At 48.7% G+C, this 23,983-nt stretch overlaps 1 protein-coding gene across 6 annotated transcripts in view; it reads right to left on the bottom strand.

Moving 5' to 3' along the window:
• Positions 1-358: 358 nt before the first annotated feature.
• The window catches only part of Pdzd2 (PDZ domain containing 2), a 375,253-nt gene continuing 351,628 nt past the window's right edge, over positions 359-23,983 (bottom strand). For all 6 annotated transcript variants that reach the window (XM_052743096.1, XM_052743092.1, XM_052743095.1 and 3 more), the window contains 6 exons: positions 15,378-19,338; positions 14,340-14,457; positions 10,928-11,029; positions 10,134-10,404; positions 7,686-7,820; positions 359-3,033 (listed from right to left, as the gene is read on the bottom strand). In XM_052743096.1, coding sequence (XP_052599056.1) covers positions 2,870-3,033; positions 7,686-7,820; positions 10,134-10,404; positions 10,928-11,029; positions 14,340-14,457; positions 15,378-19,338 — 4,751 coding nt within the window. In that variant the 3' untranslated portion in view covers positions 359-2,869. The remainder of the gene's footprint in view (positions 3,034-7,685; positions 7,821-10,133; positions 10,405-10,927; positions 11,030-14,339; positions 14,458-15,377; positions 19,339-23,983) is intronic.

Raw genomic sequence — 23,983 nt, 5'->3', positions numbered from 1 at the left:
AGACAGGCCAATGCAGCAGGGTCCTGAGCCTGGGGGGGGGGGGTCTAGTGTTAGTATGTCTGTGTCTGCCGTGAGAAGAAGTGTGAATGGATTGGCCTTGAAGGGGAGAAAGAGGCAGTTACTAGGGTTGTTAAAGACAAGATGTAGTGGGAAGAAGTGACCAGGAATTTGTGAGCCAGCCAGATCCAGATGTCAACAGATGTTAGAGGTGCACTGCACTGAGGCCGTCCAGATCCTGTGTGTAGCCATGGAAGAGCGCAGCTAACCAAGGCCCCTTAAAGAGCCTCTGTACCTCTTACCAGTGTAGTTGATAATAAGGTAATAGCACATTTAAAAAAAAAAAAATCATGAGGCAGAATCAAGTAGTAAGCAGTGTTTATTTTTTGAAAATTACTTAAAAAAATTGTTTACAGAGATGTGGATTTACATAACTTGGCGACAACATTTTTTTAAATGTACAGGCCATTTCATATTATTGCACTTACTCTTCAATATATAAGGCATTTTATTTTACATAAATAAAGAATAATGTATAATGTACAACAGGTGTGGTGCCAATTAAGTCGACCATACAACGCAATATGTGTGGGAGGGTGGACATGAAACCCAACCTACTTGAGCCATTTCCTTACAACTACGGTTGATATGTCATGACACACTTTACCCTCATAGCTTACTGTGAATGACTGACCACTGGAAAGGAAACATGTTTCGAACAACACCATTAGTGTTCACTGCAGGAAGTGTGGGGCGTCATTAGACTAATTAGCAGTACTGGTCATGCCTTGAACACTGAAGACAAATAAATAGCTTTCTATCTCAGGGTCGACGATAGGCTAGCGTTTGCTTCATCCCTTACATTCCTTCCCACTGTTGGCCAGGAAGGCTTTCTGGAAAGGTCTAGTCCGAATGCCTGGTGACCCAACGTAGTGTGGTAAGCCAGAGGTTGTCCTTGTATTCTTTAGCTAGGAGCTTTGGGAACACTCAGGATTTTCTGGGCCAATGGGATGGTCTCTTTCTATCTGGTCAGAAAGGACTGGACTTTTCTTATTAACAGACATGACTGTAAAGGAGTGGAGGCCAAAAAAAAAAAAAAAAAAAAAAAAAAGGTTTTCGTGCTGACTTCAAATGATCATTCGAGTAAGAAAGCAGAAACTGACCCCAGAGACTTGAACAACAACGTAGCATGCACCTTGCACTTATAGAATCCTACTGTAACTGTAATGAAAAGTAGATGCTAAATCAGGCTTTTCTAGCTAACTCCCGGATTGTATTTCTCTTTGTGTAACCTGCTGAAAAGGAGCCAGTTGTTCTGTGCCCATCTGAGGACCCTTTGGGTTTACTCTACAGAGGGCCAGCAAGGATGGGCTCAGGAAAAATGTACAGAGGCAACAGCAAGCACCTCAGTGATTCCTCCCTAGACCCGGCTGGGGGTTCAAGAAACAGAATCGTAGCATCATGCATGTGGGATTGACAAATGCAGTTTCCACCCAAACCCTCAAGACCCAACACTGGGTGGCACCACCTGAGGATTGGGTGGTAAACACTGGATAGTCCTTTTCCTTGAGAGTGACTCACCCTGTTTTTCCATTTTCCTCCTTGCTTGGTAAATGAAGCTGGTGAGGCTTTGGGGTTTAAGAAAATAAGGGCCAGTGCAAAGGGAGAGAAGCCAACTTTGTGAGGAGGAAGGGCTCCGGAGAGAGGCTTCAAGCAGCCAGATGACTTTCAGAAGCAACTTGAGTCAGAATGGTCCGTGGGACCCTGGTTTTGGCAAGAGGAAGAATTTGCAAAACGGTAAAAACCAAAATAGCAAAAAGTTGAGCCGCTGCAGAGCTCTGTCAGGGAAGAAAGCTGGACTACAAACTCCATGCTGCTTTAGGTCTGGTGGGGAAAAGGAGAAAAAACCATCCAGGAAATCTCCCCAAGAGGATGCTTAGAAGCTCCTCCTCCGTTTGGACCACAGAATGCCTACGTTTGCAGCTGAAGGATTTAACTCTCAAAATTGCCTTTAAGGTGGTGGTGCATATGTGTGGGAACAGAAACACGCTGACAGTTTTGCCTGCTCTTGGGTTGACCAGTCTTGTATTCAAACATACACTCAAGTTTGAGAACTAGATGCAAGGTGCTTTCAGGCTAGACCTTCCTCCTCCCGCACAGGGAGGCTCACGACTATTTATTGCAATTCATCAGGACTGTCACTCCGTAGCAGCCTTATGACCTACACTCTCAGAAACACAGAATGATCGGAACTTCCTAGTCCACATCATACATCACGTTCATTAAAAAATAGCACTTTTCAACATTGTCGTCTTTTTCACTGTTGCGTAATTCCTGAGCTCTGCCTAACAACTAGGTCATAAATTCATTTTCTTTAAGTCTCATTTATATATATTTTTTTCAGGGTAACATACACAGACCCATAGCTCTGCCTTCCACTGCAGGTACGTACCTAAAAGCACTGTGCCACTGACTTACAAAATTATATAAATCTACATTCATACATCATTTTAGCTGGGGCATTTGTGTTACCCTTCTGGTTCCTACTCACCAGGACTGATGCTGGGGAGTGGTAAGAGGGAGGGATGCAAAGGTGTAGCTAGGTGTTCCAGAAGAAGAGCAGAGCTCTTGATCCCACTGCAAATGTAAGGGGGCGGGGCGGGGCGGGGCGGGGGCGGGGCAGGCACTGAACGAAATGACACTCCCCAGCCTTGGTGGTCCGGGAAGGAGGTTTCCGGAATCCAGGCTTCATGTAAAGTACAATCGGGGACATCTGTAGAAGCTGTTGGTTGAGTCAAGAACCCATCATTAAAAGAAGTCATTCTGATTGGTTAAAAGAAGTGAATCTGGGGGAGGAGATCCCTGTTAAAACTCACGAATTCCTGTGCTTTCTAATCACTAGCTGCACAGGCCCTTCTGGAACGGACTTCATAATATTCCAGGCATCAAAGTGCACCAGCCCAACCAAAGGTTTCCCATTGATAGCGAGGATTTCATCACCAGCCTCTATTGTCCCAGCTTGTTCCGCTGCGCCACCTGTCGGAACAAATGCCGAAGACACTTGTAGTACCTGCATCCTTTAAAAAGGTAACTAAAGACTTAAGCGGTAAATACGATGTTCCTATAGTCTTAGGAAAGGAAACTTTTTTTTTTGAGAGTCTCACTATAAGTTAAACAGTACAAAGTAACTGTAGAGCACGTCCCTCCCCATGTAAACAAGCCCACAACTCACAAAGGGAAGATAACGTATTTGTTCAAATGGAGTATCCAGACTAAAAAACCACAAATCACTTTTTTTTTGCTACCAGACCACTGCCATTATGGGTCACATTCAGGTTCCAGGGAAGGGCCTGTCTCAGAGGGTTCTGCCCTACTCCAGTGCATCCCCACCTGACTGACGTTGATGTCTAACTATGTGAAGGAACAGATTTACGAACTGGCCAGAAAGGTCACAAATTGGTGTGATCCTGAGGGACTTATGATGCTGCACAAATCCTTAAATCCAAAAGACTTGCCTTTGTTCTTCCCTAGGGTGTCTACCCTTTAATTAAGAAAGTATTTCTTGATCACAAGCATCTTGAGGCACGGGATAAGGATGCTAAATTCTGCCTGATTTGGATAGAGAGTAGCATGTAGCTAAAATTTTCCTGCCTGGCCCACAGTCAGGACAAATCTCTCTCACCTGCCAGTCCCACAGCCACTCAGACCCGACCAAGTAAACACAGAGACTTATATTGGTTACAGACTGTATGGCCGTGGCAGGCTTCTTGCTAACTGTTCTTACAGCTTAAATTAATCGATTTCCATTAATCTATACCTTGCCACATGGCTCGTGGCTTACCGGCATCTTCACATGCTGTTTGTCATCATGGTGGCTGGCAGTGTCTCTCTGACTCAGCCTTCCACTTCCCAGCTTTATTCTCCTCCTTGTCCCGCCTACACTTCCTGCCTAGCCAATGACCAATCAGTGTTTTATTTATTGACTAATCAGCAACACATTTGCCATACTTATACAGAACATCCCACAGCACTAGCATTTACTATAAGACTGAGTGGGCCGGGCGGTGGTGGCGCACGCCTTTAATCCCAGCACTCGGGAGGCAGAGCCAGGCGGATCTCTGTGAGTTCGAGGCCAACCTGGGCTACCAAGTGAGTTCCAGGAAAAGGCACAAAGCTACACAGAGAAACCCTGTCTCGAAAAACCAAAAAAAAAAAAAAAAAGACTGAGTGGGTCCTCCCACTCAGATATGAATCATTCGCAGCCTCTGCGATACTGGCATAAAGTCTTATGTACTCAAACAGTAAAATTACTAAACTAAAAACAAACAAACCAGTAATGCAGAGTTGGTCAAAGGAAACCAAGAACTAAATAAAGTGCCAACATCCAACAAGCTCGGGATTATCCAGGAGCCCCGGAGCTGTCTGGCTCTGGGCACCGGTCGTTGGTCACCCGTTCATCAGGTCATGGGGACCGTGGGGTAGCTTAACCCATGGCTCGCCTCCACGCAGAGCCGCCCACACTTCTGTATTACTGCTGTGTGGAGGTTCGAGCACATTCATGGGCTTCCAAGAGACGAGCTTAAACTTGCCTCCGTTTCCTCCCACTCCGTACAGACCTAAATCACGCTGCGCTGCGGAAGAAATGGCAGCATTCAGAGAGAAAACTTCTGAAGAGGGAAAAATGGACTTCCTTAGAAACTTCAGATCTCAAAAGACTGAGCAGATGTACATTTCCGAAAGCTCCTTTAGGTCTTTAGGGCTGGCAGATGGGTCAGTGGGTAAAGGTGACAGACTGGGAAAGTGGTGCCCTGGCCTCTGTGAGCAGCACACACGTGATTATAATAAAGATGTTACTAAGAGGTGCTGGAGAGATGGCTCAGCAGGTAAGATGTAGATGCTGCTCTGCAGAGGGCGTCAGTTCAGACGACTTCTTCCCAGCACCCATGTCTGCTGGCTTTAAAACCACTAATAACTGGAGGAGCTTCAGGGGCTCCAACTTCATCCGCTGGCCTCTCTGCACTTGTATGGTGCACATGTGCACGCACACATCGAAAACTGATGAAGCTAGAGCCCGGGAGAGAAAGGACTAGAGACAAACGCCCATCTGTTGGCTGGCAAGGTTCCGGGAGATGGCCCAAGGTATGTTTTATTCCCATTCCGCACACCCTTCACTGCCTTGTCTGGAGCTGGTACTCAGGGAGGGACCTGAGATGACGGGAATCCAGGAGGTAGGTGTATATAACACTATCTCACTTTGGTTTAAGGTACAGGCAGAATGTAACGGTCAATTTCAGGTCACTGGTCATTTGTTTGCTGGTGGAAGTTTCAGAAGGTAGGAAAGCCAGAGATGGTTTTAAAGATGGGGAGGTCCAAGATCAAAATGCTAGCAGAGGTGGTCTCTAATAACTGTGCCCGGCTGCTAGCCTGCCTTTAGTTTCTAATGGGCTCTCAGTGTGAGTTCGGCTGGCAGCAGGTGGCCTCACGCACCTTGCCCTGTTCCTTGAGGGTACTCCTACAGTCGACCGGCTTCATGCTTCCCTGTTTGGTCTCTGTTCTACCTCTGTCAGTGGATGAGTATAGGGGTTTCCTCCAGCCTAGCACTGCTAATCCTACGTAGTACACAGAACAGGGCTGAATCCAGATTCACGCTTGTTTTCTGCTTGTGGGGCCATAAACAGAGACAGCCTGTCTTGGATGCTAGTGTGAGCTGTCAAGCAAGCTGTCTTGCTTCTAGTTCCCTGCCTGTCGGGGCACAAGCCTTTCCCATCACTAGACGCCTCCATCTGGCAGCCCACTGAACCAGGAGGTGCTGGGCTCCTGCCCTTGGTGAACTTGTAAGCTTCAGTTCTGATTGCACATTTCTGAGACACACGGCGGCAACTCACCACTAGGGGCTTCGTTTCTATTTTCCATGGAAGTTTGATTTTGTTTTCAGACCGGGTCTTGCTATGTAGTCCAGGCTGGCCTCAGACTTACCACAGCTCCCTCTGTCTCCTGAGTGCTGGGACTGCAGGCATGAGCCACTATGTCCAGCTGGAGATGTTTTACAACTGTTCTAAGATGGGAGGAATTTACTGCTCACGTGTATTCTGTTCAGCTGAGAACAGAACCAGAACAAAATGTGACAGGTTCAGGGGAAGGAGCAGGGATGGCCTTGGTATGGGAAGGTGGGTCTCTCAGAGATGGGCCTATGACTGGATGATGATGGAAGTTCTGTATCCTTATTATTATGAGACAGGGTTTCTCTGTGTAGCCTTGGCTGTCCTGGGACTCTGTAGTCTAGGTTGGCCTCGAACTCAGAGATTTGCAGGTGTGTGTCACCACTGCCCGGCAACCTATTTTATTTTATTTATTTATTTATTTATTTATTTTTTTTGTTTTTCGAGACAGGGTTTCTCTGTGTAGCTTTGCGCCTGTCCTGGAACTCACTTGGTAGCCCAGGCTGGCCTTGAACTCACAGAGATCCGCCTGGCTCTGCCTCCCGAGTGCTGGGATTAAAGGCGTGCGCCACCACCGCCCGGCTATTTTATTTTTTTTTAAAGCACAGCTCATATTAATACTTTGTGTCTGGAGTGGAGAGAGGTTTCAGCATAGATACGTGATTACAGAAGGAGGTCACAAGTTCAGAAACTTGATCAAATCAGATCAGGGAGGCAGATGGATCTCTCTGAGTTCCAGGCCAGCCAGGGGCTACATAGTGAGACCCTGTCTGTCTGGAAAGAAAAAAAAAAAAAAGTAAATACATGCACAAAACCAGCCAATCTTAAGCTAAGAACAACCAACCTCATGACTTGATAGCTTACTTATATCTTCTAACTATAACTGAGTTTCTGGTATATTTGTAAGTATTTATATGCTGATGTCAGCCATACAATTATATAATTTCTGATTGCTTAGAATGAATGCAAGTGTGAGGGCCAGAGTTTAGATTTCCAGAACTCACATAAGAGCCAGGCACGTGTGCAAATAAATCACCTGTAATCCCAGCAATCTGAAGGCAGATCTCAACGGGCAAGCACAGGGCTCAGTCAGAGATCCTGTCTCAGTAAATAAAGTGGAAAGCAATGGAGGAGTATACTTGATACCAGCTTTGGGCCTTCACGTGTGTGTGCACACACACAAACATGCATATACATATGCATACCATACACCCGTGTGCACAAAAAACCCAGAAACAAAAAGCAGATTTCCCAAGATCATAAAATGAAAATTTCAAGTTCATGAAGAAACCATTCAATACTGTTTTATCTCTCTTGTCTTTTTGCAGCCTAGTATTTGAAATCACTGGAAATCTCGTTTGATATTAGATGCTCTTACCTGATGATAGTGCTCACCCTGGTACCTACCTGGACCTTGGGAGTTTTAATACGTGCAAGAGACAACTCTGTGTTATAGAGCAGTAAAAGCACCACAAACGAGAGCCCATTACCTATGGTGGGACACCTTGCACTCGGCTTGGACCTGCCTCTATTGAGTGTACCAGGCCCTGCTGACTCCCCGTGGGAGGCCTTACTTTGGGGGAGGACTGGGGGGTTGGGGGTAAGGCGGGAGGAGAGAGGGGAGGGGGATCTGTGGTTGATATGTAAAATGAATAGAAAATTTCTTAATAGAAAATAAAAGCATCAGAGACATTAGGAACAGTTCAGTTCCCATACAGAGGGGTGGGTTTTCATGGAGCTATACTTTACCTTTGTACACCCTCTTAATTACCAGGGGCCCGTCTCCAGACACGGATGATTTGCCTCCGTCCAGACTCAGTCCCAGCCCGGCTGAGGTTTTCAGCACTTCAACACACAGAGCATCGTGAGCAGCTCCGTTTCTCCCTGCGGCAAGGACGTTTGTCATGATAAGGATGACAGGCCGTTCCACATGCCACCCGTCCAGTGCCCCCCAAGCGCACTGCCTCGGGTACCACGGACTCTGGTCACCCCTGGGAACTGTTTACGATCTTTGATCGCAGCGTCAGGGTTGAGCTCCCGGAAGGGAGGGAAGGGAGCCCCCCTGCCCGGCTGTGCCCTGCTGGACCCACATCCGCTGCTTTCTGTGGATTCCTGCAAGAGCAGAGAATGCTTTCTCTCTCGGGCCGAAATGCCTAGGGGACACTGCTCTCATCAAGCCTCACATTCTGGTAGCACATATCCCGGTAAGGATGGAAGTCCCACTCAGTGAATCAAATTCGATTTCCTGCCAACCATGGCTGCCATAGCAACAGAATGTCACCATCTGCTATTGGAAGCGGAGGCACTGAAGTGCCCAGCTCATGAGAGACTCTCATAATTGATTGGGAAGCTCCCTGGAGCCGGGTGGGGCTTCCTTCCTTGCCCTGTGCCCTTCGTGCTTCCATGAGAGGAAACCCTGTATCCCTGGGGCATGGTTGCCTCCCTCACACTGGCGTCCTTCATTGGCATCTGGCTCTTGTGGGGGGAGATGTGTTTCCATGGTGATATCAGCTCTGTGGCTTGTTTGGAAAGGCCAGGCTGGGGACTGAATAGGAATTGTACACTTGCCTTTTAGTTCCCGTAAGTCTGTACTCTGGAGCTGAGTGGAAAGGTGTACTTAGCTGCTTGGATGGCAGGAAGAGGGACCATGAAGGAATGAAACTGCCTATGTAATACAATCCTTAGGATCACAGTCAAACCCACCTCACTGCCAGTTCTTTATTGCAGTTTGGAGCCAATATGCATGGTCTAGTCTGCTAAATACTGGGAGTGATACATATATTTGTGGTTTTGAGACAGGGTCTCTCTATGTAGTAGTCTTGGTTATCCTGGAACTTCCTCTGCAGACCAGGCTGGCCTGGCCAGAGATTTACTTACTTCTGTCTTCTAAGTACTGGGATTAAAGGCATGAGCCACTGAAAGTGGTATAATTTTTTAATGGTATAATTTTAAAAGGGAAAGGAGCCATGCAGCAGTGGCACATGCCTTTAATCCCAGCACTCGGGAGGCAGAGGCAGGCGGATCTCTGTGAGTTCAAGGCCAGCCTGGTCTACACAGAGAAACCCTATCTCGGGGAAAAAAAAAAAATCACCAACTGGGGCTCTCTCCTGGAATCCCCTGACTGCATTGTAGTGTACTCAGGTCTGGTCCCCACTCCCCAGAACTTTTGGTTCAGTGGAGCAGGGGCATTCCTGGTTATCAGGGTTTTCAACAGCTGTCCAGGTGCCTCCACTGTACGGACGGGCCCACTTCGGATAGATAGATGCCCGTCAGTCTGGCGTGGGATAACTGCAGAGTGCAAGGAGGTCGCAATGGAATACGGGAGAGTGGTAAGCGGAAGCTCTCGAGGTGCTGCAGCTTCAGAACCCTGCAGAGTCTGGTTCAGGCTAGATGCACAGAAGTGTACAGGAATCTTGCATTGAAACGACAGCGGGGACTCATGAATGCGGCTCACGTTCTGGAAGCCGTCAGGATTGAGCGCTCAGTGTTTCCATGGACAAGCCGAGTTCCCACTGAATACACCAAGAGGTTTAGATGGTGCCTGCCTGGACAGAGGTGAGCATGACTATGGCTGATGACTGGGGTGTCTCCCTAGACTGGGAAGGACTACAGCTCTGAGGAGTGTAGGTGACCTCACAGGACAAGAATACTGAGGACACTGTGCTCTGCAGAGGCACCTGTATCTAACAGAATCAAACTCAGCATTTTCAGAAAAGCCTTTATGGCTAGCTCAGGCCACATCTATGCCAAACTGAGCAGAGGCATTTGGCCACTCTTTACTGTAAAGATGGATGCTAAGAAGAAACAAAGGCCCGCCTGCCTTGAACTGGGGGCTACCTGCTCTCCAGACTGACAGTGAGAGAGGATGCTGAGGGAGTCTGCAGGGCTTGTCTGAGGCGTGGAACAGAACTAGTGTGGACGGTACAAGGGGAGTCTATTCTGAGCCCCTCGCACATAAAGACTGAAGTCTCTATTTGCAAACACAGAAACGTGTTTACCCCTTCATCTCCTTATATTCTGCTGAAAACAGGGGACAGGGCCAACTGGTGTTTCTCAAGGAGACACCGTGTTCAGAAATCTCTCCTCCCTGTTATAAGGGCTCTTTTATTCACTCGTCTATTTTATCTTGCTAGTCCAGTCCAGTCTGCTTTATCAGGCAGTTGCTCACGCCCTGCTCACTATCAGTGGATGACTTACCAGCCCCAGGCTCCAGCGGCAAGGTCTTTCTGGGGAGTGGACCCTTTCCATTGGCAGAGGGAGGCTCCTGCCTGAGGGAGGGCCTGGGATACTCATTGCCTTTCTTGATGATCATGAGGGCCTGTTTGTGCAGCTGGGCCTGGTGCAGAACCTTCACGACCTCGCTGTGGGCTAAACCAGCCAAGGAAGTGCCATTGATGGAGAGAAGGAAATCCCCTCGGCTCGCAGTCCCTTCCTGAGAAGCCACACCCTGAGAAAACACCCTGTGGACCTAGGACGGAAAGAGAAAGAGAACAAATCCACTCACAACCCTGGTAACTGAGAGTCAGAGTAGCTGCAAATCTATGGTCAAGGAGCTTCCTCATGCCAGACTTTCAGGGTCGAATTGCAAACCTCTGCAGCAGCATCTACCCATGTTTCCATGGGGCAACAGGAATAGAGACAGATAAGACTCGGGCTTGCCCAGTAAAAATGGCCTCAAGGTCGCCAAGTGATACAGAATGTTACTATTTGCACTTGACTTTCATTTCTTTCCTAGTGCTTAAACACAAATGACTACACTATAGATAATTGTGCTGACACATACATTGATTGCATTTGGCCTATACACATGTTAGCTATGGTAAAAACACCAATCTTTGACAATGGCAACACTGTGTACCATTCTCTCATGCTCCCATTTTCATGTTGGTAAGAGGGACCAGAACTCAGTGATCTCTGATTGGAATTTGTGTCCTGATCAAATTCTGCTGCTTATGGCGGAACCCCAAGAGCCTTGTAACGTGACCTCTTACCATGACTGATTTTGGCTCCATGTCTGACCCTCCTGCCACACTGAATCCCAGACCTGAGCCTTCTTTTTTATTCAAGACTATGAAGCAAGTGTCTTCTTTATTCTGGTAAAGAAAAACAAGACCGTTTACTGTGTATTCCTTGTACCCAGAGTAAGAAACTCTTGACCTAAGCTTAATGAAGGAGGTGCTTGATATGGACTGTTAGTAGTAGTCTCCATTTAACCCAGAAATGGCAGAGGAGCCCCCAGCTTAGCCTTCTTATGTCCATCCCAGGTGAGCTTATGTGTGAGGTTTTGAGGATCCACCCTCCAGCTGTGGATCCCGGGAAACATGAATGAGGATGGAGGCAGGAGCTTTCCTAGGTCTCCAAGTCTTCAAGCCATTTAAGGAAGATTGCTGCCTTCCTAGATTTGACCACATTACACTGCTCTGTTTCATAGGGAGCTCATCATGCCATACTTCTCTAAGTCTATTAGTTTTATATAGTATTATTTTGAGGTAGGGTCCATGTAGCCCAGGCTGACCTCAAAACTTGTTATGTTCCCAAAGGTGATTGTTTACTTCTGATCTTTTTTTTGAAAATTGGAAATAGATTTTTAAATATGGCATATTCTGATTATAGTATGATCTTGTTTCCATCTTCCAAGGACTAGGATTGCAATGTGCCACCATATTGTGGAATATCCCTTTACACTGTGCGAATATATGTCACTGTAACTGGTTTAATAAAAAAAAGCTAAATGTCCAGTATCTAATCAGGATTTTCAGGGCAGAAGGGGAGAAGGGTGGAGTCAGGAGGAGATGCCAGGAGACATGGAGTGAGCAAGATGGGAAGTAGGTAGATGAGGTAAATGAGCCTCAGGGTAGCACACAGATTAATAGAAATGGGTTAATTTAAATTATAAGAGCTAGCTATAAGCCTAAGCTATTGGCCAAGCATTTATAGTTGATATTAAGTCTCTGTGTGGTTATTTGGGAGCTGGCTGGCAGGACAGAGCTGACTGCTGGAATACAGAGAAAGTCTGTCTACAACATACCCAGTTACATGTGATCCTGGAGATCAAACCCAGGGCTTTGTGCATGCTAGGCAGGCACTCCACAAATTGCGCTAAACTCCCTAAGTCCACAATTATTAGCAAACCTGGGTTTCAAGAACAAAAAGATAAATGCCAAGAGGCAAGCAAGATAAAGACACACTGCAGCCATGTTTTATACACCAATGTTCCCATATTTGGGTTATTGAATTTCAGGTGCAATTGATTAACCAGGAATCATAAAACAAAGTAGATGAAAATTGTCACCCATGCAAGATGAGACTATTATTAGTGTTCTAGGGTTAATAACATTAGACTGTCTTGCTTCAAACATCAGTCAGGAGATATCTTGAGATAGATTACATATAAATAGGCTAAGTATTCTGAAATTTGACATTTGGATTTTAGACATGATTAACATTTAAAAACGCTACAATGCTTGGTTTTTCATGAAGTAATCATCAATGGCTTCAAGATGTTCTCAGGCACACCAATACAAGAGAAAGCTAATAACAACCTTTAAGGATTGGGTGAAAGGGAGCAGAAAACCATTTGATGGAGGAGTGTTTAGTTCTATTGTAAGTCATGAAGACTTGGGCATCTTCAACCATCCAGACCAGTGGATAGAGAAGTGACCTTGGCCTCTAGGCCTTGTAAACAAACACAGAAGCACAAGGCTTAGTGAATGATGGTCTTTGCACAGTTTCGGGAAGGTAGCCTGATGCTGGGATACAAATACTCTTCAATGTCCGTTCGTCCTAGAACAGGGACAGTGTATTTTAAAATGGGCATGCTGCCATCAAAAATTTCTTTTATGGCCGGGCGGTGGTGGCGCACGCCTTTAATCCCAGCACTCGGGAGGCAGAGCCAGGCGGATCTCTGTGAGTTCGAGGCCAGGCTGGACTACCAAGTGAGTTCCAGGAAAGGCGCAAAGCTACACAGAGAAACCCTGTCTCGAAAAAACCAAAAAAAAAAAAAAAAAAAACCAAAAAAAAAAATTTCCTTTATTTGAATTAATTTTTGCAGCAGCATTTGGGTAAACAAGTATACTAGCAGCTGATGCTCAGGGCACATTTTGCCTGAGAAGCCAGATGAACAGCACCCTCCCTCCAAAGCTTGGTTGGGTGTGTGGTAGCCAGAAAAGCGGGCTGGATTTGGCCTCGCTCATCTTTCATGGTTCACCAGAAGGCTGCAGGACATTGGTTTGTGCAGTTCTGGTTTGAGTGCCTGCAGACCCCACTCTGTGAGAAAAGCACAAAGACTGCAGGGTAAGGCGAGCTCTGCATTCTCTTCTGAATTCAGCCGAAATCAAAGGAGGGACAGGGGAAGACAACTATGTTTTGATGGAAGCAGGAATGGTCCTCGACACCAAACTGCACACTTGTTCCGGGGGTCAGACCTATCTATGGCAGGGCCTGGCATTCGGTCTGCACAGAAGTCACTGCTTTGCTTCTGCCTTCCGAGAATGTATCTTATGTCTGTGTCTGGTTGAGGCTTTCCTGTGTCCTTGTACATTTTATCTGTTACGACACCTTTGGAGTCAAGAAGGCCTGGCAAGAATGAGACAATGTCTCAGAGTGAGACTGCGGCCTGTGACACATACCTGGCATTGAAGGAAGTGGTGAGCTGATGAATAGTCCCTTTCACTCAAAGTGAAAGCATTCGCTTCCACTAAGGCTCTTGACTGTATGGACCTGAACCAGGTAGGCTGACATCGGAATGGAATGGGAACTAAGCTCTTTATTACCCCTGTGCCCACCCACCCCCAATCTCCTCACCATCCTGGCCCATTAGATGGTAAGGCTGCATCTTAACTGAGAAACCCCAGATGATACCAAGTGTGTGGGTAATTGCTGTAATAATGTTTGCAGATGACATTAGTCACCCAGTATTTATCAGTCATTCCTGTTTGCCTTTTTCTCTACAAATACTCATCTGTCGAGGTTCAATTTCTTACTACCCCAAGAAGCATTCTAGATGGGAACTCACGTTCTCTTTGGTTACTGTTCACGGTCACACATACGGTTCATTTAAATTCTGTGTCTTTGTCCTGTAGACTGGGGGTTAGCAGCTCTTACTTAAATCAGCTTCAGGGCACACGTGGGGCTATAACAGTGTGAGCCTTTTACCAGCAGGTGGCTCCCCTTACTAGTCTATGTCCACACTGCAAGGGACAGAGGTACCCAGTCATTGAGCATTTCCTCTGCAGACTCCATCCCTGGGGCGGACAGGCTGGTGAGCAGTTGCTGTAGGGGACTTGACATTTCCCATCGCAGCAAGGTCCAGCCCCTCCAGCTGCGGCAAACAGACCAGCACCTGCCCCCACCCACCAGTGATGCTCCTGCTGCAGCATCCCTGGATATTGTGTGTCCACTCACCTCTGATTGTGCCTTCACTTCCTGAATGAGAGTAGAAATGGTAGATTTTGACCCCACTAACGATAAAACGGCCTGTAATTTCTGCTGGTCCCCCACTGAGGCAAGGAGTTGATCCAAACTAAGTGAAAAATACATTTGAAGAAGGTTAGATATTAAAAAAAAAAGGAACCTCGCCATTTCCTAAGGACTCATCTGTGGGTGTTTTCTGACCTTCCAGCCTCCTGTTGGGCATAACTCCCCCTCCAGAGTAACCATAGAATCCTGCGAGGCCAGCATGAATGTCCTTCACTGACAGTGGAGGATGTGAGTTTGGGGATCCCTCTAGGATATTAAGGGACCAGTGCCCGAGTTTAGCAGACAACTTCTGATATGTTTACTTCAAACGTTCAGAGTTTCACACTTAACTCCAGCCGCTTTTGGAGATCCAGAGAGTCCCTGAGGCACAGCCTTCCGGTCCCCGTCCCCCGTCCCCCCCCCCCCCCCCCCCCCCCCCCCCCCCCGCCTTGCTTGGTACTCATGTCCTCAGAACCATATATTAGCAGGCATGTGTGGCTTCCAGGACCGCTACTGAAAATGCAGTGTGGCTGGGTGGTCGTGGGGCACGCCTTTAATCCCAGCACTCAGGAGGCAGCCTGGTCTACAGAGCGAGTGAGGCCAGCCAGAGCTGTTACACAGAGAAACCCATTTTCAAAAAACAAAAACACCACCACCACTGCCCCCCCCCCAAAAAAAAAGAAAAGAATAGAAAAGAAAAAAGAAAATGCACTGTGGTCTGGATTGGATCCTGGAATAGGAAAGAACATTGGTGGAATCGATCCAGCTGAATCTGAAGTCTGTGGCTTTGGGCATATGGTTGGTTGTGGAAGGCTAAATCCTTATTTCTCACTAATGGACTAGGGTTGTGTGTGATGTTGATTAGGAAGAGCTGGGGAGATATAGCATGGGGACCCCCCCTTATTACTTTTGCATCTTTTTAATAAACCTAAAAAGTATTCTCAATGGAAGCAGGCCGGTTTACCTAAGGGGGAGAGTACTCACCTCACTGACCAGCTTCTTCCGGAAGGCAGGGCCCGCACAGGTTCATCCCCTTCCTTGGCTCCAGCGGGTACTGCAGGCTCACTGGTTGGAGAGCTGTTTCCTCCTGGGTAGACTCTGGTCCTACCGTTTGTAGGACATGGGAGGGAGGCTGGTCCGTCAAGGCCTGGATGGCCTCGAGCTGGGGAGCCGGCCGGAGAGGTAGCCGGGGAACCAGGTGACCTTCTGGGGATGATTTCCAGCTGGGTTCTGAAGAGCACGGTGCCTGGACCAGCAGAGTAGTCCTCCCCACCACACAGCTTGTCCAGGTCTGGCATGCTCAAGGCTCTCAGCTCCTGGAGCTTGGATCGGGACACAGGGGAAGGCTGGGCGTGGCGCACTGAGGACTTGTTCCTCTTCACGGGTGAGGCTGGGGTCACTGTTGAGGTGGGAATTCCCACGGGGACAAGTGATTTCTTTGGGTCTGAGCTGGGGCTCTTGTGGCTAGGCTCTGGTGGATTCTGCCTGGAGACAGTCAGCATCATGCTGGACGGGGACTTGGTCATCTGCGGAAGAAGGCTGATGGCCTCACTCTGGCTTTCACTGCAGGAACTCAGGCTTCTTCTCAGGGACCTTGCTGTCACATCACTGGGGTGGCTGAGGCTCCCTGAAGGGATGCTGCCAGACGACCTTCTGCTAATGGGAGGCTTGGAGTTCACAGCTAAGAATGGGGATGTTGTAGATTTGGCTGCAGGCCGGTCAGAATTGGCCAGGTTCTCAAAAGACTTGATCCTCTGCTTTACAGAGAAAAACGAGGTAGATTCATGGGGCCAACTCTGCTCATGGCAGTAATGTCTCCTGGTGGCTTTGACTTTGTCTGGGATGGGGCAGCTCGTCTCAGGGACAGCACGGCCATCCCCGCCATCCGTTGGCGGCAGGTTCTTTGACGTTTCCAGCAGAGGCTTCACACTGTACGTACCCTGTCCATTAGTCATGCCTTTGGCCGTCTTTGCCTCGGAGAGACTGACACTCGTCCCAGGGACCTGGGGGTCCTGAGGCGAGCGACTTGGGCTGGGTGGGGAAGGACCTTCTCGTCCAAAGTGGCTTGAGAACTGAGCTGGCATGGAGTAAGTCCTGGTGGCTGGCCTGGGTGTGAAGTAGGGTTGCTCCTCTCCCCCAGGGCCCATGGGTACACCATTCCTGGGCACCCCTAGGGAGGCTGGCATCTGACTTGATCGGCCCTGGGAGGAATCTGGCGTTTTAGCAGGCAGCTGCGGGGAGGAGGCTGGTTTGGCCATGCCCAAGGACCTGCGCATTTCCCGCTCCACCTGGGAGGTGTGAGAGGGAGGAGGGGGTGGGTGTTTGGGGGATGATCCTGCTGACTGCCAGAGGCTGATTCCACTCTTTTCCTGACAGGCGCTCTGGGTCAAGAGCCCTCCCTGTCTGTCACCGTCAGGTGGCTTGTCACCACATGCATTCTTTGGCATTCTTTCAGAAGAAATATCAACTGTTTTCAGTGGGTTCATCTTTTCGAGGGGATCATTAGTGATTTTTTCACTTCCTTTCTCACCGATCCCCCGGGGCTGGGCTGCTTCTGACACCACCAAGTCCACTTGGCTGGGCGTGAACTGCTTGCTCTGTCTGACCCCTGCCAAGGCCATGCTGCTCCTTGGTGCTGTGGGACTGGCTGACTCAGAGTCACCCTGGGGCACCTTGCCCTCTGCTCCACACCCAGGGGACCTGGAGGTGGTTGGACGGCTTGTGTCAGATTCTGAGGAGACAGCCATGTGGAACCTACCACTTGCACTTTGCTCAGGGAGAGTCTTGGGGGAGGTCAGGGGTAAAGTCAAGGTTCGGATGATGGTGTCTGACGACAAGGTCCTTGGTGACCCAGAGGCAGCCAGGGGTGGCTTGCCCTCAGATATGCCCTGGGGAGGCTTGGGGGTATCCACAGGAGTGTTGTTCAGCTCTTCTTGGTCAGCTCTGTGGAGCCGGTGTGATGCCGCCTTAGAAAGCATTTTATGGGAGGCCTGAGGGGAAATCAAGGTCTTCTTGTGATCGGTCCCATTAGCCTTCCCAGAGCTGGCCACAGGGGCCTCAGGACCCACTTTGCTTTTGCCATTCAGTTTCTTCAGCTTAGGGCCGTACTTGGGTTTCTGACAGTTACTTAGTGTTTCCACTGGGCTTTTCTTGGGCAGGTCTTTGTTTTCCGGACTCTTGTGCAGCGGAGGAGGACTCTTGGGCAAAGGCACCCCCTTGCTGTGGCTGGTGCAGCCCGGACTCGTAGCCAGCGTCAATGACTGTTCCTTCTCAGATTTGCTTTGCGAATGTGTACCCTGGCTATTTTTATTTATTTCTTTAAACCAGGCCATGATGGGCTTCCTGGAGATGGTTTTTGGTTTCTGTAGTAAGTCATCCAGGTTGCGATTCTCGGCGATGTGTAGGTTTGCCAAAACAGCCTCCCCATTCTTGGGGCCCTCGGCACCCAGGGTGTACACACTGTGCATCACGCTAGCAGCAACTGCTTCTTGGTGTGGGGTTCCCCCATCCAGCAGGTCACATTCCAAGCCATTTGCCATGGTTGGGCTCCTAAGCGCAAATGGCGGGTTGTGACCACGGCTGGTCATTTCAGAAGACTGGCTGTCTCCCATGAGTGAGCTCTTGCTGCTGGGGGCCATGGTTTCTTCTGTGCATAAGGACCCGTGGCTCTGTGAAGCATTTATGCCCACCCGCGCCTCGTGCTCCTGAGAGCTCACATCCAGGAAGGACAACGGCTGGGAAGAGCTTGGGATGGCAGTGTGGGAGGTGCCCGGCAAGAGGCAGGCTTTTTCACGGGAGTCTCCCACCGGCTCCCTCAGAGCACTGTGCTGGAGTGGTAGAACCCGACGGAGTGCAGCCTGGGCAGGGGGATGAGCAGTCACCGGGGTGGCAGGGCAACCACCCGTGGCGCAAATTTCTATCTGCTCATCCTCAGACTCACTAGTACCTGCCTTGGGAGAGGACCCATGAGAATGGGGAGGTGACCAGCTCTTCCCGGCAGCTGCTTGTGGGGCTTCGGCAAGAGACTCGGGGTCCGAAGATGAGTCTTCGGCGTCACCATACATGGATGAGAGAGATGCCTCTGTACTGTCCCCCGGACCCGACAGGGAGATACTGTCTTCATGGAAATTGCTAAAATTTCTGGAGTAGTTGTTCAAAAAGTTCTTGTTCACAGCAAAATGTTTGTCAGGATGGATGGAATCCAAAACGGAAGGCTGGGAGGCCCACTGTGGGGGCGGGGGTGAGTCTGTGCCCCCAGTCTTCGCTGGGGAGGATGTCTGGTCACTCCTGACTGCCTGGGCATGGTGGGAACTGCCATCCCCAGCTCCTTCCGGTGGCTGGTCCTTAAAAATGCCTGGGTGAGACCTGCGGTCTGCTTTCTGAGAAGACTGTGACCTTGCCTCAGAGGCTGCCCTGATGAAGTTGTCAATGTCTGTCACGGGGCTCTCTCTGCTCCCTGACAGGGTCCTGTCAGTAGCCACTGGCAGAGAGGGGCTGGCATCTGACGTCTTCCCAGACACACAAGCTGTATCTTCAAGCTGAGCACCATCCTTGAAGCTTTTAGGTGTGCAGAGTCCCGTTGTTTCCAAGGCCTTGGTGGGACCTCGGCTCCTTTCTTGGGACATAAGGGAGACATGAGGGATGGCAGTAGCTGGTGTTGCTCCTATGCTCACGGGGACAGCTGCTCTCTTGGTGTTGGGAGAGCTGTCCCCAGGTGCAGCCCGAGGCCTGCTGAAGTCAGGAGGAGGCAAGGCCTTGTCCCTGGGAGCCGTGTTCTGCTCTCTGGCTGGTTTCACTTTAGATATGCCCTGGGACTCAGGCTCCGTGGTCCTGGGAGACACAGGCTGGCCGACTTGCTGCTCTGTGACTGTGGAGGTCTCGCCGCAGTCAGGGTGAGCTTCCCTGTTCTTCCCTGGGGAAAGGTGGCCTGAGGAGCCATCCCATCCTGTATAGGGTGGTAGAGGAGATGAAAGGGGAAGGGTAAGCAAACAGAAGCCCTCTAGAGTTCTCAAAAAGTATAAATAACCTCAGTGTTGTTTCTCGGACATTCCACAGCCTACATATATACCTTCTGGTTTTTCTGGTTTTGTCTTTCCAATTGCAGAGTGCTCGAAGCTAACAGCCACCACCCTGCTTTAATGGTCTTAAAATAACTCAAACAGGAAGCATGGACATTTAAACGTGCCCATTTCTCTGTTTGCTTTCAGACAGGAGACACCAGAAATCCCCTGCTTGGATTTCTTGACCCGAGCACCTCTGGTGGCAGAAGTTCTGGGAAGAGAGATGCCATTGGTCTCACTCCTTCGACTAGACTGGGCAGAGCTTTCCTGTCCTGTCCTGTCCTTGCAATTGTCTGATCATGAGTGGCTTTAGCCTCAGATTGCACCAACAGTCGAACATCCAGACTCAAGAGGCTTACTTTTTCCATTCGCCTTTTGAGATGGTCTCTCTGTAGAGCCCTGTTGACCCTCGTGACTCAGCCTCCAAGACAGGCCTGTGCCCGCACACTTAGCCAAAAGGCTTGCTTTTTTAGCACAGGAGACGGGCGCTCAGGGGAATGGCAGAATGCTCCAGGTGGGGTCCCCACTGAGCTCCAGCTCTGCCTTTGACATGACTTGGAGAAGCAGGAGATTGAAAAGCCAGAAAAACCCCAGCAAGTGGAGGGAGCTTGAGAGGGGACCAGGAGGGATAGTTTGGTCCAAGTGGTGAGGAGAACAACAGGTCAAGAGCAGAGAGGCACAGGAAGCTCTGAGGTGCAGGGAGAGGGAGCGGAGGGGGAAGCCAAGTCCCTGAACGGCTCTGAGAGCCACTCTGTCCTGGAGGTGTCCCCTTGGAGAGCCTTGCGAGCACACTCTCCTGGGCTAATCTCCCTTTGACATGTTTCATTTTGAGGTGGGGAAACAGGCTCAGACCCATGAGAAGTCTTGGCTTGAGAAGTGTTACCCAAAATGTTAAGTTCCTCTCACATCTCCCCTCTGAAATCATCAATTGGGTTTTTGGTTATTTGAGACAGGGTTTGTCTGTGTAGCCCTGGCTGTCCTAGAACTCTCTCTGTAGACTAGGTTGGCCTTGAACTCAGAGATCCTCCAATCTCTGCCTCCAGAGTGCTGGGATTAAAGGTCCGGGCCACCACTGCCCGGCTATCAGTTGGTTTTGGGGACAAAGTCCGGTTCAGGTTGGCCTTGAACTTGCTATGTAGCCAAGGGCAACCTTGAACTTCTGGTCTCGTCACTACCCCGCTCTGAAATGCTGAGATTACAGGTCTGCACCTCTGTGCCCAGTTTATGTGGCACGGGGGTGGGGGATGTGTGTGTCAGACCCAGGGCCTTGTACATGCTAGGCAAGCCCCTCTCCCAACCAATTCAGCGCCATACCGAATAATTGGATTCTAACTACCATGTTTCTTTTCCTTTTTGGTGGTACTAAGCATTTGAACTTAGCAAGCTCTCCACCACTGAACTCTATCCTCGGCACTCTCTTTTCCTTAAGACGTGGTCTCACTATGTAGCCTTGGCTAGCCAGGCTAGCCTTACACTCAAGATATCTGCTTCTGTCTCCTGAGCGCTGGGACTAAATCTTGGTAGCACTGATGTAGCTAGCCCAGTCTCTCTTAAAAGAATTTTTAAAAATTAGCCGGGCGGTGGTGGCGCACACCTTTAACCCTAGCACTCGGGAGACAGGTGGATCTCTGTGAGTTCGAGGCCAGCCTGGGCTACAGAGTGAGTTCCAGGACAGGCTCCAAAGCTACACAGAGAAACCCTGTCTTGAAAAAACTAAAACAAAAACAAAAATTTTAAAATGACATCTATTTACTATGTGTGTGTATGTGTGTGGGTAGACTATGGTGTGCATGTGCAGGACAGAGAACAGCTTGTAGGCGCTGCCTCTCCTTCTACCATGTAAGTATTGGGGATTGAACTCAGGTAGTCAGCTTTGCTGGCAAGCACCCTACATACCTGTGCCTGTGAACTCTTAAGCATAATGTCCTTACTTCTGCTGACACCAAATACAGGGAAAAGCAGCAGTGTTACAAGAGGAAGTGAATCAAAAGCTAGTGTGTGTAGAGGGTGGTTCAGAGGACAACTTGGGGTATGCTCTCTTCTTTCACTATGTGGGCTCAGGGATCTAACCCACGAGCTATGTCTCTGGCTGTAAAAGGCCATGTGACAGTTTCAGATTTGCTTACTAAACATTCCCTAACAGGTAATTTTTTTATGCAGTTTTTGTTGGTGAGCTGAGTGACTGCCAAGTGTGTATCGTCAGATGTTTTGTTTGTTTGTTATTTTGAGACAGGTTCTCACGTATGCCAGGCTAACCTTGAACTCACTACATATCAGAGGATGACTTTGAATTCCTGAGCCTCCTTCCGAGTGTTCAAATTCCCAAAGTGTAAGCCACCACAACCAATCCGTGTGATGCTGGGGATCCAAGCCAAGGCTTCATGCACCCACAAAAGCCCTCCACCAACTGGGCCCCAGCCCCAGCCCCTCATTTTATTTGAGGGAGATGACATTATCTGGGGGCAACCCTTGGACTGCCTTTCAAAATAAGGCTTCATTTGGAAGCCCCACCAAATGTCCACTAAAGGGCACATCCCCAGCGTGGAGGTCTTCTGGGATGAGAGCGTAGCTTCCTCCTAGAGCAGGCTCTGTCACCAGGGCTCAGCAGGACCTGCCATGCCACTCCTGTTATGCAGGAGCCCTGCTGACATGGTAGCTGCTTGAACGCCGCCTTCTGTGGGCATCTGAGGCTAAGAAGTGTGGTAGGTACCACACTGAGAAGAGAAACAGCACATGACTCTGACTGATACCGAACCCGTTGTTCACACAATAGGACCAAGAGGACACACAGAAGGGCAGCAATGGAGATTTCCTCTGGGGGCTCTGGCAACTTGAAAATTTCCTTCTCAGTTGGGTCAAAAACTCCTAATTTTCATAATAAAGACAACCAACTGCCTTTCATTATGGGGCTAGCAACAAATAGACTGTCTACACTCCCTACACCTCTTCGGGCTTTTCTCACAGCAGCTGTGGTGAGTCCTTGGAGGGTTTCGCCCTTGCTCCTGGTTTTAAGAGTGGCCAACTAAGAGACCCGGTCACTGTCTGGGCTGTAGGTCAGCCCTCACGGCCAGTAGAGCTATAGTTGGGTGGCGTGTTCCTGCATACAACAACTAATTAGTCTTTCTTCTTTTTTGAAAACCATCTCAGGAAAATTGTGTGTGCCTGTACATAACTTACTGAATACATGCTAGGCATATACATTCTTTTTTCATTGTTTTTTCAAGACAGGGTTTTTCTGTGTAACAGTCCTAGCTGTCCTCGATCTTGCTCTGTAGACCAGGCTGGCCTCCAACTCACAGAGATCCACTTGCCTCTGCCTCCGAGTGCTGGGATTAAAGGTGTGCGCCACCACCACCTGGTGGCATGTACATTCTTATGTGATTTTTTTCCTTAGGAAAAATCACATATGCTCATACACATAATGCATACTGTTTTACTAGACAGTGCTTTGAACAGTATACACCGACAAACCTCCCAGATGCCTCAGAGTCATGAGGCCGGCAACTGAGGATTAGTGTGACTTGCTAGGAGTCACTGCTTCTTTCATAGCTTGGGTTCAGACCTGGCCTGGGTATGATGTCCATGTGCTTCTTGCCTTGTGTCATTTTTAGACATGTTCCAAGAATCAGAACTTCAAAAACTTAGTTATTTTTAATGTGTGTGTGTATGTGTGGGCCCATGGTGCCTTGGCTCATGTGTGGAGGTCAGAGGACATTCTGTAAGGAGTCAGCTCCCTCCTACCATATGGGTCCCAGGAGTTGAATTCAAATCTTCAGGCTTGGCAGCAAGCATCTTTACCTGCCGAGTCATCTCATGGGCCCCAAAATCAGAATTTTTTTTTAAGGTAAAGAGTTCCTTCTTTTATCAATTATGTGTTTTGGGATCTTTCCTTTAAAAAAAAAAGTTAAGATTTTTAAAGAATATTTTTCCTGTACACTGGAAAGCAGTTAAGCTATTTATGATAAAATTAGAAGGAAGAAGGGCTATGCCTAACAGTCAAGGTCTCTGCTGGCCCCCTTTAACTGGAAAAGAGAATGGAAACACCACACAAAAGACAGAAGCCCTAAAAATTATAGGAGTCATTTAATTTAATATGCGGGTCAAACACTTCAGGTATACCTCCAAAGCCCTAGAGGGCGCCAGAGCATTATCACACCAACTCTCTCAGTCTCCTTGCATTGAGAAATCAATGATAACCAGCACAGTACGTTTCCAGGTGACTTATATGTTAATTAAATATAGCACGTGTATTGTTACATATTAAACATCATCAGTTCCTGGCACTTGTATTTACTGGCTGCTCCTTTCTCTAAGACTTATTCCTTGGTGGGAGTTCCAGAGAGGACAGACAAACACCCGCAGAGGGCTGGAAGTGCAGACGGAACAGAGGGAGAAGTACCAGGGAACACAGAACAGATGTCTTTTCTTTGGCCCTGGGGCTGGGAGACTAAATGCCTCTCCGGTCCAAAGAGCTTGCCTGTCTAAACACCTCCTCAAGGCACAAACCCCTCAGGACTAGGAAAATTAGCC

Source organism: Peromyscus californicus, unplaced genomic scaffold (assembly GCF_007827085.1).
Source record: "Peromyscus californicus insignis strain IS unplaced genomic scaffold, ASM782708v3 Scaffold_18__1_contigs__length_77618521, whole genome shotgun sequence".
Taxonomy (NCBI): Eukaryota; Metazoa; Chordata; class Mammalia; order Rodentia; family Cricetidae; genus Peromyscus; species Peromyscus californicus.
This window is presented reverse-complemented; position numbering and strand designations above follow the sequence as displayed.